General features: G+C 38.1%; 1 protein-coding gene across 7 annotated transcripts in view; it reads left to right on the forward strand.

The window, feature by feature from the left end:
* Positions 1-13,618, forward strand: part of fhod1 (formin homology 2 domain containing 1) — a 49,640-nt gene that overhangs the window by 29,345 nt on the left and 6,677 nt on the right. For 3 of the 7 annotated variants that reach the window (XM_057346687.1, XM_057346728.1, XM_057346712.1), the window contains 9 exons: positions 833-922; positions 1,502-1,525; positions 2,395-2,439; positions 4,745-4,899; positions 5,656-5,751; positions 7,897-8,777; positions 9,334-9,489; positions 10,307-10,489; positions 12,379-12,498. In XM_057346687.1, the coding sequence (XP_057202670.1) occupies positions 833-922; positions 1,502-1,525; positions 2,395-2,439; positions 4,745-4,899; positions 5,656-5,751; positions 7,897-8,777; positions 9,334-9,489; positions 10,307-10,489; positions 12,379-12,498 (1,750 nt within the window). The remainder of the gene's footprint in view (positions 1-832; positions 923-1,501; positions 1,526-2,394; positions 2,440-4,744; positions 4,900-5,655; positions 5,752-7,896; positions 8,778-9,333; positions 9,490-10,306; positions 10,490-12,378; positions 12,499-13,618) is intronic. The other 4 variants (XM_057346697.1, XM_057346722.1, XM_057346704.1 and 1 more) reach the window with 2 other exon arrangements.

Consider the following 13,618-nt stretch of genomic DNA (forward strand, 5'->3'; position numbering starts at 1 on the left):
TCCCGGTAAAAAAAAAGATGTACATTTTTAAGGTAAATGCATCAGTCTGGTGTATTTTGAGAACAAATATCTTGTATACAATTTTGTGCTATAGTAGTAATAGAGTCATTGTTTGCATACAAATGAACATAGAGCACAAAAGTAAAAGCAAATAAAAATGAAGCAAAGTGGTTACCCTTTGTTAAACTGCCTTTAATATAGATTTATTATCAATTACAAAATTCCTTCCATTATGAAACAAAATATATAATGCAATATAATACATAATATAATAATTTATACATAATAATAAATGTGTCAATTCTTTATGTATTATTTAATATATTGTATACAGTATATTATTTTAACTAATATATGTATTTCCAAATCTATATTAAATTATTTATTATATTATTGATAGTTATTTTAGAGGAAAATATATTTTCTTTAAGAGTATTGTCAGTCTTTGCACCCTAAAATTGAACTGTAACACAAAAGTTATTCACTTTAAACGATGCTACCTGTGTGCCAACTGGCAAGAGGTGTGTTTGACTGCGCAGACTACACCGACGTATCGCAAGAGCCATTTGAAAGCATATGGAGCAGTCTGTTCTCACAGTAGTTTGTGACATACATGGATTGGTCTGGGCAGCTCCGCTTTTAAGTCAAAACTATGGTATGTCCCCATAGCTGTGTGTGTGTGTGTGTGTGTGTGTGTGTGTGCGTGTGCGTGTGCGTGTGCGTGTGCGTGTGCGTGTGCGTGTGCGTGTGCGTGTGCGCGTGCGCGTGTGCGTGTGCGTGTGTGTGTGTGCTTCAGCCTTGACCTTACACTAACTGGACTGCCTCTCTTCAGAGGGTCTTTCACAGAAACGGACTCTCCTCAGGAGAAACCTTCCCAGATGACAGCAGAGCAGCCCAGCCGCACGGAGGAAAAGAGTTTCAGGTCAGTAAGCGACTGATGCTCTGAGATGAGGACTGATGGAAGGCCAGAGGAATAGAGGAGAGAAAGGGTATGGGGTATTGTTGGAGAAAATGCATGGCAATATTTTGTCATGGAAATGGGAAGAAACACTGGATTTTAAATGGGAGTCTGGTGAATAGCTTAAAATGTCAAAAAACATTGTACTGTACTGTATATGGAAACCAGTGACAGGACAGTAGGTAAGTTTTTAAGGCTGTGGAGAAAAAATGATTTTACTAGTTTTAATTTTAAGAAGTGTATATTAGTTATGTTGTTAGGTTTATTTAAAGAAATATTTGCCGTTTCTATGCTGAGGATAAAGTGTGCTTCATACCGTTATCTTACTCATTTTCCTCAGATATACTTTGCCTTAGTGTTTTTGTTTTCTTCTTTGTCCTAAAAGATTGTCTGTATTCTGTTTTCGCTGATGACTTCTCATTTTCTCTCTGTCTGCCTGTCTCTCTCTCTCCCTTCATTGCATCCTCTTTTCTCATAATATTTGGCACAACTCCTAATCTCTTCCTCAACATTCCTGGACTTTGCTTCTCTCTCCTTTTACAGACAGCAGCAGGCAGACAGTGTTTGGTGAGTAGCTGCAGTGTGGCTAAAGAATGCGGCTTTTGGAGTTACAGGCACTTTCAATCATTGTTATAGTTAGTTATATTGGGAAAAACAAGTCAGGGAGGATTGGAGGAAGGAACTGCTGGCTGGAAACATTTAATGTGAATATGATCAATCAATCTGTTAAGGTCTAATCCAAGTGACATTTAATTTGAATGAAAAACAAGAATTTAGAGAAAGTTTGTTGAATAGGTATATTTAAATTATCCACAACAATAACAATTTATGTTTCACACGTAGTTTGCTGTTTCAATAAGTTTTTTGTCTGATCTTATATTAAAGAATAATTTTTGATCATATTTCTGACCTTTGAAGGTATATAGTGGTTGTGCAGAATTGTTTTGCAAAGTTCAGGAAAGCAGTGACAACTACTTTTGGTTATCATGAATAAACAGCAATTATTTCCTGTCTGCACTTTCCCTTCCTTCTCATTTGTTTCTCAGTTTCTTTGTTCTCTGTTTTATCATGAGAAAGATCTTCTCATCTCTTAATCATGAGTTACAGATTTTGCCCTGTTTTTGTGGGCTCCAAACATTCTATATTTCAATATTCATGCAAAAATAAAGGATTTTTTGGCATCCAGGAGACTGATCGACCAGAATATACAGTAAAGCAATGTAGAGCTTTTAAGTGTAACAAGCCTAAAGTAGTTTGATTTCAACAGTAAATGTTCGAAAGTTCCAAAGAAAAAAAGCACTTATATAACCTTAAATATTCCCAGGTTCTGATGGCATTTTATATACTATATACAGCATACAGTATTATAGAGGGACCTGTGGCATGTAATAGTAATGATGTAGACTGTGTATGTGATTTGAAGTGTTTCTCTCCAGTCTAGAGAATGTGAATAGGGACTTGCCAGTTCTGAGGAATTATGCGTAAGTATCCAGCAGCTCTGTGCAGCAACAGACTCTTTTTTTGTATATATCAGCATGCCGGCATCCGGGTGTTCGGGGCTAATTCAGCTGCGGTGCTCAGAACCTGAGGCTGTGCGTGTGCTGTTTTTTTTGTAGAATTTATCTAACGTATGTTAAAGGTCCAATGTGTAACAGGGCTTGACATTAAGCATTGTCATGTGGTTGTCCTTCGGACAAGTAAATTTGACATTCACTTGTCCAAAGATAAAAAATGATATTTAATTTGAATTATAATATAATATAATCAATATCATTGTTTCGGATTTAGATAGGTCAAGTTTGCTTCTAAGCATTTTAACTAGTGTCCGCTTTGGCCACCTGAATTTGGTTATAGGCCTACTCTCCATGACTGCTATAAAACAAAGGCAAGCAGTAATTATTATTAGTGTTAAGGCTGTAAATTAACTTTTTTTGCACATAGCACTGGTGCTAGAGAGGTTTAAAGTTTGGTAGCACAGGCAGAAATGTGCAAGTGTAGTTCAAAATGAATAGACAGATAACTGACAAAAGACATTAATGTTACATACAGATGGATAAATTAGGGCCGTATCATTTATAGATTACCTAAATTTGTTTTAATATTTCTAAGTTCTGTTTTTCCTTTTTTACTATACAATAGTGGTGTATTTGTCCACATAAATTACTGTAGGTTACTGTAGTATTTACTATAGTAAACTGCAGTAAAATTCCTACTATATTGTTTTTGAACTTTACTATAGTATACAGTGTTTATCAATTTACTACAAAGGCACTTCAATTTTCAATAGTACACTACAGTATTTTTTGTCTGAGTGTTCAATTTAACGGGACTTTTATTTTGACGGGTCTTAGGGAAGACGCTTGTTTGCAGATAGCTTCACTCAAACAGTAAAACGCTCGTAAAATAAACACTCAGAGCAACTCTGGAGATGAAGTTCATGTGTTCATATCCTCATACAGTGCAGCAACAGATAAACCATCACTCGTGTTGTATGTTAAACTGTGCACATAATTCACTCAGACACCCAGATGACATTTAAATAACAGGATTCCGCGTCCGAATGGACTCAGTGCGGTGCGCCATTGATTATTGTCACACACAAACAAGCACAACCACGACAAACACGCAGCTCTGTCTAATGCATATATTCTTATTATTCTACATATATGTCGCACTGTTCTTTTTTTCAAATTACTTGTCCGGTCGGGCAAGTAAAATTCTCTCTCACTTGCCCATACAAAACATTCACTTGTCCCGGACAAGCGTTAATGTCGAGCCCTGTGTAATATTTTGGAGGATCTATTAACAGAAATGCAATATAATATACATAACTATGTCTTCAGATGTGTATAAAGACCTTACATAATGAAGCGTTATGTTTTTATGATCTTAGAATGAGCTTTTTTTACATACACCACAGTTCCCTTACACAGAATTCACCATGTTGTTTCCTCAGTAGCCCTAAACAAACTGCTCTATAGAGCGCGTTTCATGAATACATTATCTCCCTCGGCAAAGAAGCAAAAACGTCAGCCACAGTTTAAACCTAACTGCTAGATGCCGCTAAATTTCATACACTGGACCTTTAAGTCATGTAACAATACTATAGTGTTAATGCAGTGACATCTTTAATATGCTTTGACTACTTCGATGCCTTTTTTAGTTAATTTTTAAGATTCTAAAACCCTGAATATCCTATTCATGCGAAGTGGTTTATTTTCACACATGCCTCAGTAAGAGTTATCACATCTTTTCGGGTATAACACTATAGGGAGAAATATTACAGTAATATTACTGTATCAGTCTCCCAGCCTGTAGAGTTTAAGCTTAATAACTAATCATGCACTGTGTATTTGATTGTTTTCTGCATTGCTTTCTACCTTACCTTAAGGGAAATCTAGCGGTGCTTATGTCATTGGGTTTGTGAGAGTAAGAGGTTTCTTGTAGTGATGGTGGTGGGTTTTGTCAGTCACTGCAGGGCTGGTTGTGGTGGTGGGATGTAAGGGATTTTTTTGGATATGTAATTTTTTATGTTTGTATGTATTTATATGATTGTTTTTCAGGAAAGCCAGATTTCCCTGTTTAATAACTTTTATAGTAAACTGATCCTTTAATCACATTTTTATTATTTTGCTGAATGAAATAATTCTTATTACCTTTATTCAAATGTGGCTTTCTATTTCATAATATAATTTCCAACTTGCCCTGATGGTCAGGAGGTTAGTGTCATCCCTCCATTACAGACCAATAATTTAGTGTTTATTTTTTCCTCTAATGGCTTTATAGAGACACATTCTTGCGTAGTCTGGCTGCATCCCAGTTTGAGAAGAAAAGGAAGTCACCGGCCGGCAGTGCGTCTCTGAGCGAGAGTGTGTCATCTACAGACCCCGAGACTTCATCTGCTGAAGCTGAGCAGACAGTCTCCAGCTCAACCTCTGCAGGTGCTCATACCCCCGACCTTCGGTTCCTGTCTGACTCTTCTGTCTGCACGTGTAATCTGCTGTACAATACCCTACTAGGAGTTAAAATCACAATATAAAGAAGAACATTACTTCTTTGTAATATGTTTCTTTAACCACCCTAATTTCTTCCTTCTAAATCTCTCCACCGCTTTTTGTGTTCACTTTCCTTCCTTTCAGTTATGCTTTGCTTAATCTAAACATGTGTGTGAGATTTATTTGTGGTCATTTGTTGTTTAAGATTTACTTAATTTTTTGTGTGTTATTTGTGCACGTTTTTGCGCAGTTAAAAAAAAAGTTAAATTTACTTAAACATTTTTTGCAATGTTTTTACACAGTTTTTGAAGTAAAATTGACGCAAATTAACACAAAAAATAAGTAAATTCTATAGTTGTTTTTCTACAGTGTAGTCCATGTTATCTTTTACTGAAATCTTTACTGTGATCTCTAGAGGAATAATTATCTGTGCCAAACAAACACATACTCTGGTAATAAACTTCATTGAGAGGGTAAAATAAAATGCGTATATCATATATTTCAGATATATATTGTGGATTTGTTTTAAGCGTCACACTTTCAGAATTGTGTTCATATGAACTCCAACACAAAATTGTGTTGTTTTTAAGATGTATGGAAAGCTTAAGTTTGTACTGCATGCAGACTGTTGACATTTATTCTTCTGTGCGGTAGGCAGATTTGTTTAATTCAGTGTGAATTGTGGAAATGTCTGTTTTGCAGGGTCTGTTAGTGGCCAGGAGAGCCAGTCTCAAGGGATAAACTTGACCAGACACACCCTGGAGCAGCCAGGAAACACAACATCCCACAATGAAGCAGGCAAGAGATTTCATTCCCACCTCCCCTCTGTGTCTACCATTCTTCATATCATCATTCTGTTCTCTACTACATCTCTGTCAGCCTGGGATACATACGTCTTATGTCATCCACATACTGTATCTATTTCAGACATGTCCCTCCAGAATCTTTATATTGCCAGAAAGATATGTGAACAAAACCTGTTTTTGAGACGTAAGAGTATATAATCAATTTGATAAGACTTGATTTGTTTTTTTTCCTTTTTCCGTTGACCTACAGTAGGGACAATCTGGGCAAAAGTCTTTGTATAAGGGCTAATGGAACATCTTACAGTCACGAGTTAGAAGTCATGGGTCGAGCAAAAATAGTCAAAGCTCCAAAGTATAAATATTTGAAAGAGATTCCATCTCTCCCCTCTGTGGCCATGGTCCATATGACACAGCCACTAACAAACCCTTCGTCCAGGGAGTGTAAATTAGCTGAAGTAGAAGGCCTGACATGTAAACTGTTTACATATGGAGATGAGGATCTCCCTCGCCCGGTTTCCGTTTTGGCTTAATGAGGGTTTAGGCAGTTAGCTGAAGTTAAACGCTGTTAGTCTGCAGAGGCTAACTGAAAGTACAGGATGGTAGCATGTGGGAACACAGTGATCTGTGCCTGTGCTGGGCCAACTAAAGGTAAGAGGTCTTCTTTATCATGCTGTTATTATACAGGAATCCGATCGGGCTATTTAAACAGCACAGTACAGTTTTAAACTCTCATTCAGGTTTCAGTCAACAATTTTTGAATAATATGCTTTTGAATTTATCATCAGAGAATGCGTTTTTCTAGGTATCAGTGCATTTGCTAGTGCCAATTTCTACCATTTGAGCTACAGGACGTACAGTAGTGGCCAAGTGCTTTTAACGCCCTTTCAGGTTAGATTAAACCAAATATGAGATATATGGTACAAAAACACTGAACATTGGAGGTATTTATTGGACAAATTTATTTGGCAAAGGGCAAACTACAGCATATGAGGTAATATGGCTTTTAGATCAAGTTTATTTCTAAAGCACTCAGTAAAACAACGTTGAACAGTGCTGTACAAACAATAAAAACAGTAAAAATATCTAAAATATGGGCAAAAGGCACACTTTTTTATATTCAGACATACAAATATGCACAGAAGAACGAAAAGCTTGCAAGAAATAAAGCAAACATTGACTGCATGTTTATTAGTTAATATTTGCTGATCCTCTCTTATGGTAATATTTTGTTCATTCTCTTGAGCTGTCTCAATAAACTGTGCATGTGTTGTGTATTTTTTTGCCAAGCTTTCTTAAATTCTTCTCAAAGCTTAAAGGGATAGTTCACCCAAAAATAAAAATTCTGTCATAATTTGCTCACCATTGAGTTGTTCCAAATCTGTATACATTTCTTTGTTCTGATCAACACAGAGAAAGATATTTGGAAGAATGCTGGTAACCAAACAGTTCTTGGACAACATTGACTACCATAGGAGGAAAAATAAAAAAAAAAATAAAAAAATAAAAGAAAACAAAATAAAATAATAAAAAAAAAAAAAAAAAAAAAAAAGTAATCAAAAAAAAAAAAAAAAAAAAAAAAATTTTTCCTCCTATGGTAGTCAATGGAGGCCAAGAACTGTTTGGTTACCAGCATTCTTCCAAATATCTTTCTCTGTGTTGATCAGAACAAAGAAATGTATACAGATTTGGAACAACTCAAGGGTGAGTAATTCATGACAGAATTTTCATTTTTGGCTGAACTATCCCTTTAAGCTTTGAGAAGAATTTAAGAAAAGTTGGCAAAAAATACACAACACATGCACAGTTTATTGAGACAGCTCAAGAGAATGAACAAAACATTACCATAAGAGAGGATCAGCAAATGTTAACTAATAAACATGCAGTCAATGTTTGCTTTATTTCTTGCAAGCTTTTTGTTCTTCTATGCATATTTGTATGTCTGAATACTTCATCTTATACTCCCATACACACTAATGCAACATGCATGCAACAATTTTAATGCATCTTTAATAATACATATGAGTAAAATGCAAAGAAGGGCAAAGATGGACATCATTGCTGCTAGTCTTTATTGTGTGCTGTGAAGCTGGTATTGTTTTGATCGTACCACCAATGTTAAGTCATGTTCTTTCTCTAGAGGGTGGTGTGCAGCGTCAGTGCAGTACAACAGAACAGCACAGCACCCTCTCTAATGACAGGAAATTCATGTTGGACATGCTCTACTCCAAAAACAACACCAGCTCGGGAGGTCTGAAAAGTCCCAGTCTGGAAAGTGCTCTAGAAGACAATGGCATCACCAGTGTGGCTGGACGGCTCTCCAGACTGCAGTCTTGCTCCTCTCAATCCTCCGATGACACGTCCAAGCGGGCTGAGTTGGAGAGCCTTGGAATTAGCACTCAGGCGGCTCGTGCCAGGCTGAAGCTGAGTCCACAGTACAGCATTGAAGCGGAGATGCAATCGCAGAGTTTGGAGAAGACGATGATGACACCGCTATCCAGGGGTAGTCAGGATGCCTGGGGGCACCTGCAGCCCAGCTCCAGGCCTTTACGCATCAAAGATCTCGACTTCTCTGATTTGATGGAGGAGGAAGATATTGATGTGCTGGATATAGACACTTTTGACAATGCCTTGTCTCACGGAATACCACCTCCCCCTCCCCCAGTGCCAGGGCTGGGCTCTGCTATCCCACCTCCTCCACCACCTCCCCCTCCTCCTCCTGGGCCTGCTGGATTGGCTCCGCCCCCTCCTCCACCGCCTCCACCCTTTGGAGGTTTGAGTGTGCCCCCTCCGCCTCCAGGACTGCCTTCTCTGTCTCCTTCTCAAGGGATTGATCCAGCATTTTTGAAGAAACGGAAAACAGTTAAGCTGTTTTGGAAGGAGCTCAAACAGCCCGACAGTCCCAGGAAGTGCAGGTTTGGGCGGGGCACGGTGTGGGTGACGCTTGATAAGGTTGCGGTTGATACAGCAAAGCTGGAACACCTGTTTGAGTCCAAGGGAAAAGACCTACCTGTAGCGAAGGTGCAACATGCAAACCTAACTGAATAAATTATGTATTTATAACTGAATACGTTGATAATTTAAACAAATAGAACACCATGCCAGTTTACCTAAAGGAACAGTTAATCCAAAAATGAACCATAGTAGGAAAATTTGCTTTATAAATTTCTTTGTTCTGTTGAACACAAAAGAAGATATTTTGAAGAATGTAGGACAGCAAACAGATCTGGGGAACTTCTGACTACCATTGTCATTTTTCCTCCTATGGTAGTCAATGGTGGCCAAGAACTGTTTGGTGACAAGCATTCGTCCAAATATCTCTGTGTTCATCAGAACAAAGAAATTTATGCAGATTTGGAACGACTTGAGGGTAAGGAAATTATAATCAAATTTGTATTTTTGGGTGAACTGTCCCTTTAAGTAAATTGAATAACTAAACACTGTTAAAATTCTGTTAAGTAACTTATGGGGATGAGTGCTATTTAATATGTTGAATAGATTTTTCATTTTTGAAGGTTATGCTATGAAGGACTAAGGTTTTTTTATGTGAATTGCATTTGTGTTTTGTTTTCCACAGAAAAGTCCAGAAGCCAAGAAAGGTGCCATTCTGGTCCTCGATCCTAAGAGAAGCAATGCCATCAACATTGGGATGACTGTTTTACCTGCTTTACATGTCATCAAGGCTGCCATCCTTAACTTTGATGAATTTGCCATCACTAAAGAGGGGATTGAGGTAATGCAGTCGTGATATCCACAGGGGGCAGTAACAGCAAATTAAAAGACGATTTATTGCTTGCAGTCCAGTGTCCTGTAGCTTTGAGGCCATCTACTGTATTTGCTAAAATACTTCTAAAAGTGAATAAATAAACTAAGCTAGAATAAAGCAAATTATCTTCATTTAAAATAGGAAGTTGGTCCTTTTTGGGGCGGTGGACAGAAACTTTTACAATTTATTTACATAAAAAACCTCAACTTATGTTTAAATGTTTTCTCTAAAATAAGAAGGTCCCTCTATCTCTTTTCCCACCTGCATCACACTAGCAGTGAAATGGGGATGTATGGCTGTGTCCCAGCTCAACTTCCTGTTTCACAAGAAAAACAGCTATTAGTAACAATGAATTTTCTTAAATGGAATATTGCAGTGTTTATAATAAACAATTTATCTTAGTTGGTCATTCGGTTTTTTTTATTCATGTGCCTTAATATTTTATGGAAAACATCAACTTTTGTTGATCTCTGCCATCTCTGCATGATTTATGTCTCTGCCCAAATGGGGGGGGGGGGGCGGGACTATATTCACTGTCCAACAGCCAGACCTCCAATTTCCAACAATCCAATCAAATCAAAACTTTAACAAGCCATTTCATCTGATTTTTAATGTACAGATGTGAATGGATTCTAAAACGAACGAGAAGTGTTTTCTCTGTTGTTTTTATTATACTTCACAAAACTGAGAGTCTTGGTCTTTATAAACGATAAAGTAAATTCAGTTTAAAGTTATACTGTACAAATTTGATCAAATGTTCACAAATGTTATCTTTTCTATTTAGAAAATTCTGACTATGACTCCGACAGATGAAGAGAAGCAGAAGATTCAGGAAGCGCAGCTGGCTAACCCTGATGTGCCTTTGGGTACAGCAGAGCAGTTTTTGCTCACTCTCTCCTCCATCAATAACCTCACAGCCCGATTACAGCTCTGGGCTTTTAAATTGAACTATGACACCATGGAGAAGGTCAGAGCCATTTTGCAACACTCACTTTTACTAAGAGTGAAAGTTCTTTATCATTTACCATCAAGTTCCTTTAAAGTGCCAAAACACACACGCACGCACGCACACACACACACACACACACACACACACACACACACACACACACACACACACACACACACACACACACACCACACACACACACACACACACACAGCTTTGGTTGACTATCCCCGTGGGGACAGTCCATAGGCGTAATGTTTTTATACTGTACAACTGTATATTCTATCCCTAACCCTATCCCTAAACCTAAAGATCATAGAACACTTTTTGCATTTTTAGATTTGTAAAAAATATTGTTCTGTACAATTTATTAGCTTTTTTGCCCCTGGGGAGGTCCCCACGGGCAAAAAAGCTTATAAATTGTACAGAACAATATTTTGTGACACGAGTCCCCATGTGTTGGTGTGTATTCAGGTTTAGGTCCCCACCGGGATATACAAACATGAACACACAGACACACACACACAAAAAAACACACACGCACACACACAAAAATACACACACACACACACACATATATATACATCACAACTACATATATATACACTCACCTAAAGGATTATTAGGAACACCTGTTCAATTTCTCATTAATGCAATTATCTAATCAACCAATCACATGGCAGTTGCTTCAATGCATTTAGGGGTGTGGTCCTGGTCAAGACAATCTCCTGAACTCCAAACTGAATGTCAGAATGGGAAAGAAAGGTGATTTAAGCAATTTTGAGCGTGGCATGGTTGTTGGTGCCAGACGGGCCGGTCTGAGTATTTCACAATCTGCTCAGTTACTGGGATTTTCACGCACAACCATTTCTAGGGTTTACAAAGAATGGTGTGAAAAGGGAAAAACATCCAGTATGCGGCAGTCCTGTGGGCGAAAATGCCTTGTTGATGCTAGAGGTCAGAGGAGAATGGGCCGACTGATTCAAGCTGATAGAAGAGCAACTTTGACTGAAATAACCACTCGTTACAACCGAGGTATGCAGCAAAGCATTTGTGAAGCCACAACACGCACAACCTTGAGGCAGATGGGCTACAACAGCAGAAGACCCCACCGGGTACCACTCATCTCCACTACAAATAGGAAAAAGAGGCTACAATTTGCACGAGCTCACCAAAATTGGACAGTTGAAGACTGGAAAAATGTTGCCTGGTCTGATGAGTCTCGATTTCTGTTGAGACATTCAAATGGTAGAGTCAGAATTTGGCGTAAACAGAATGAGAACATGGATCCATCATGCCTTGTTACCACTGTGCAGGCTGGTGGTGGTGGTGTAATGGTGTGGGGGATGTTTTCTTGGCACACTTTAGGCCCCTTAGTGCCAATTGGGCATCGTTTAAATGCCACGGCCTACCTGAGCATTGTTTCTGACCATGTCCATCCCTTTATGACCACCATGTACCCATCCTCTAATGGCTACTTCCAGCAGGATAATGCACCATGTCACAAAGCTCGAATCATTTCAAATTGGTTTCTTGAACATGACAATGAGTTCACTGTACTAGAATGGCCCCCACAGTCACCAGATCTCAACCCGATAGAACATCTTTGGGATGTGGTGGAACGGGAGCTTCGTGCCCTGGATGTGCATCCCACAAATCTCCATCAACTGCAAGATGCTATCCTATCAATATGGGCCAACATTTCTAAAGAATGCTTTCAGCACCTTGTTGAATCAATGCCACGTAGAATTAAGGCAGTTCTGAAGGCGAAAGGGGGTCAAACACCGTATTAGTATGGTGTTCCTAATAATCCTTTAGGTGAGTGTATATATATATATATATATATATAACCATTCTTTTTCAATCTCTCTCTGTCATCATCTTTCCTTCACACATGAATATTGCAGGAGATTGCAGAGCCTCTTTTTGACCTGAAACTGGGTATGGAGCAACTTGCCAAGAACAAAACCTTCAAGCGTATCCTAGCAACACTATTGGCCATTGGCAACTTTCTCAATAGCTCCAATGTAAGTGCTCCATTTCCTTGACAGTGACTTCTTAAATTTAGTTAAGGGAGTTAAGGGAGCAATGTTATATATTTTAAAGACATGCATTCAAGCTCACCTAAACATAAACATTCTCTCAATTTACTCACCTTCATGCACATCGATAACATTCGATCTCATTGGTTCATAAATGTGTCATGACAAAACACGCATATGACAACTAGTGATGAGACGCAAGATTCAATGAGATGTTATTAATGTGTCACCATATTTTGATCTGCACTGTTTTTTACAATGGATATGTGATATAAATATGAATAGTTTTCTCTCATGAAAACACTGTTTTAGTTCAGAAGACTTTTGGATTACTTTAAAGGGACAGTTCACCCAAAAATGAAAATTCTGCTATCATTTACTCACCCTCAGGTTGTTTCAAACCTGTACACAAAGAACGATATTTAGATAAATGTTTGCAATTTTCTGTTCTGGGACATCATCCATTAACATAGTAGAAAAAAATCTGTTGAACACAAAATGAGGAATTATGAAGAATTTAGGAAAGGAAACAGTTCTTGGGCACCTTTGACTACCATTTAATTTTTCCTATATGGTAGTCAATGATGTGAAAACTGTGATTATTTCAAATAATTGCGATGAGATGATTATTTAATAATTGTGACGGCCCTAGTCTCAGGCGCAGTTTTCACAGCATTCGATCATTTTAAGGCAAGGTGTTCACCATTAGATTTTATTGTTTCCTAACTCTGTTGCAGCACTTTAAAGGGCAGGCAGGTGGTCTTCAGTTCACCTCATGGTCTTACTAAGAGTTAAGGCTGAAGTATGGTTCCCTTTTTTACGCGTACACGAGGGACAGCATACAAGTGCGCGTGACACTTCGAAGGAAGTGTACTTTCCAAGGCTGTGCGTTCGGCTGTACGCGTAGACGTAAAAAAAGCAAGAAGTAGGGTCTGTACTGTAAGGTGGGTGGGTTAGGAAACAGTGCAGGCCCTAGGTTTTTTTAACAATTTTTTTAAGTATCTTATGGTGAACACTTGTGCCTAAATTAAAAAAAAAGATCTTTCAAAAATGATTTCATGTGTCATGTTGTTTATCGAGTTCACACACAGACATACACAGATGC

This window comes from Triplophysa rosa, linkage group LG1, assembly GCF_024868665.1.
Source record: "Triplophysa rosa linkage group LG1, Trosa_1v2, whole genome shotgun sequence".
Taxonomy (NCBI): Eukaryota; Metazoa; Chordata; class Actinopteri; order Cypriniformes; family Nemacheilidae; genus Triplophysa; species Triplophysa rosa.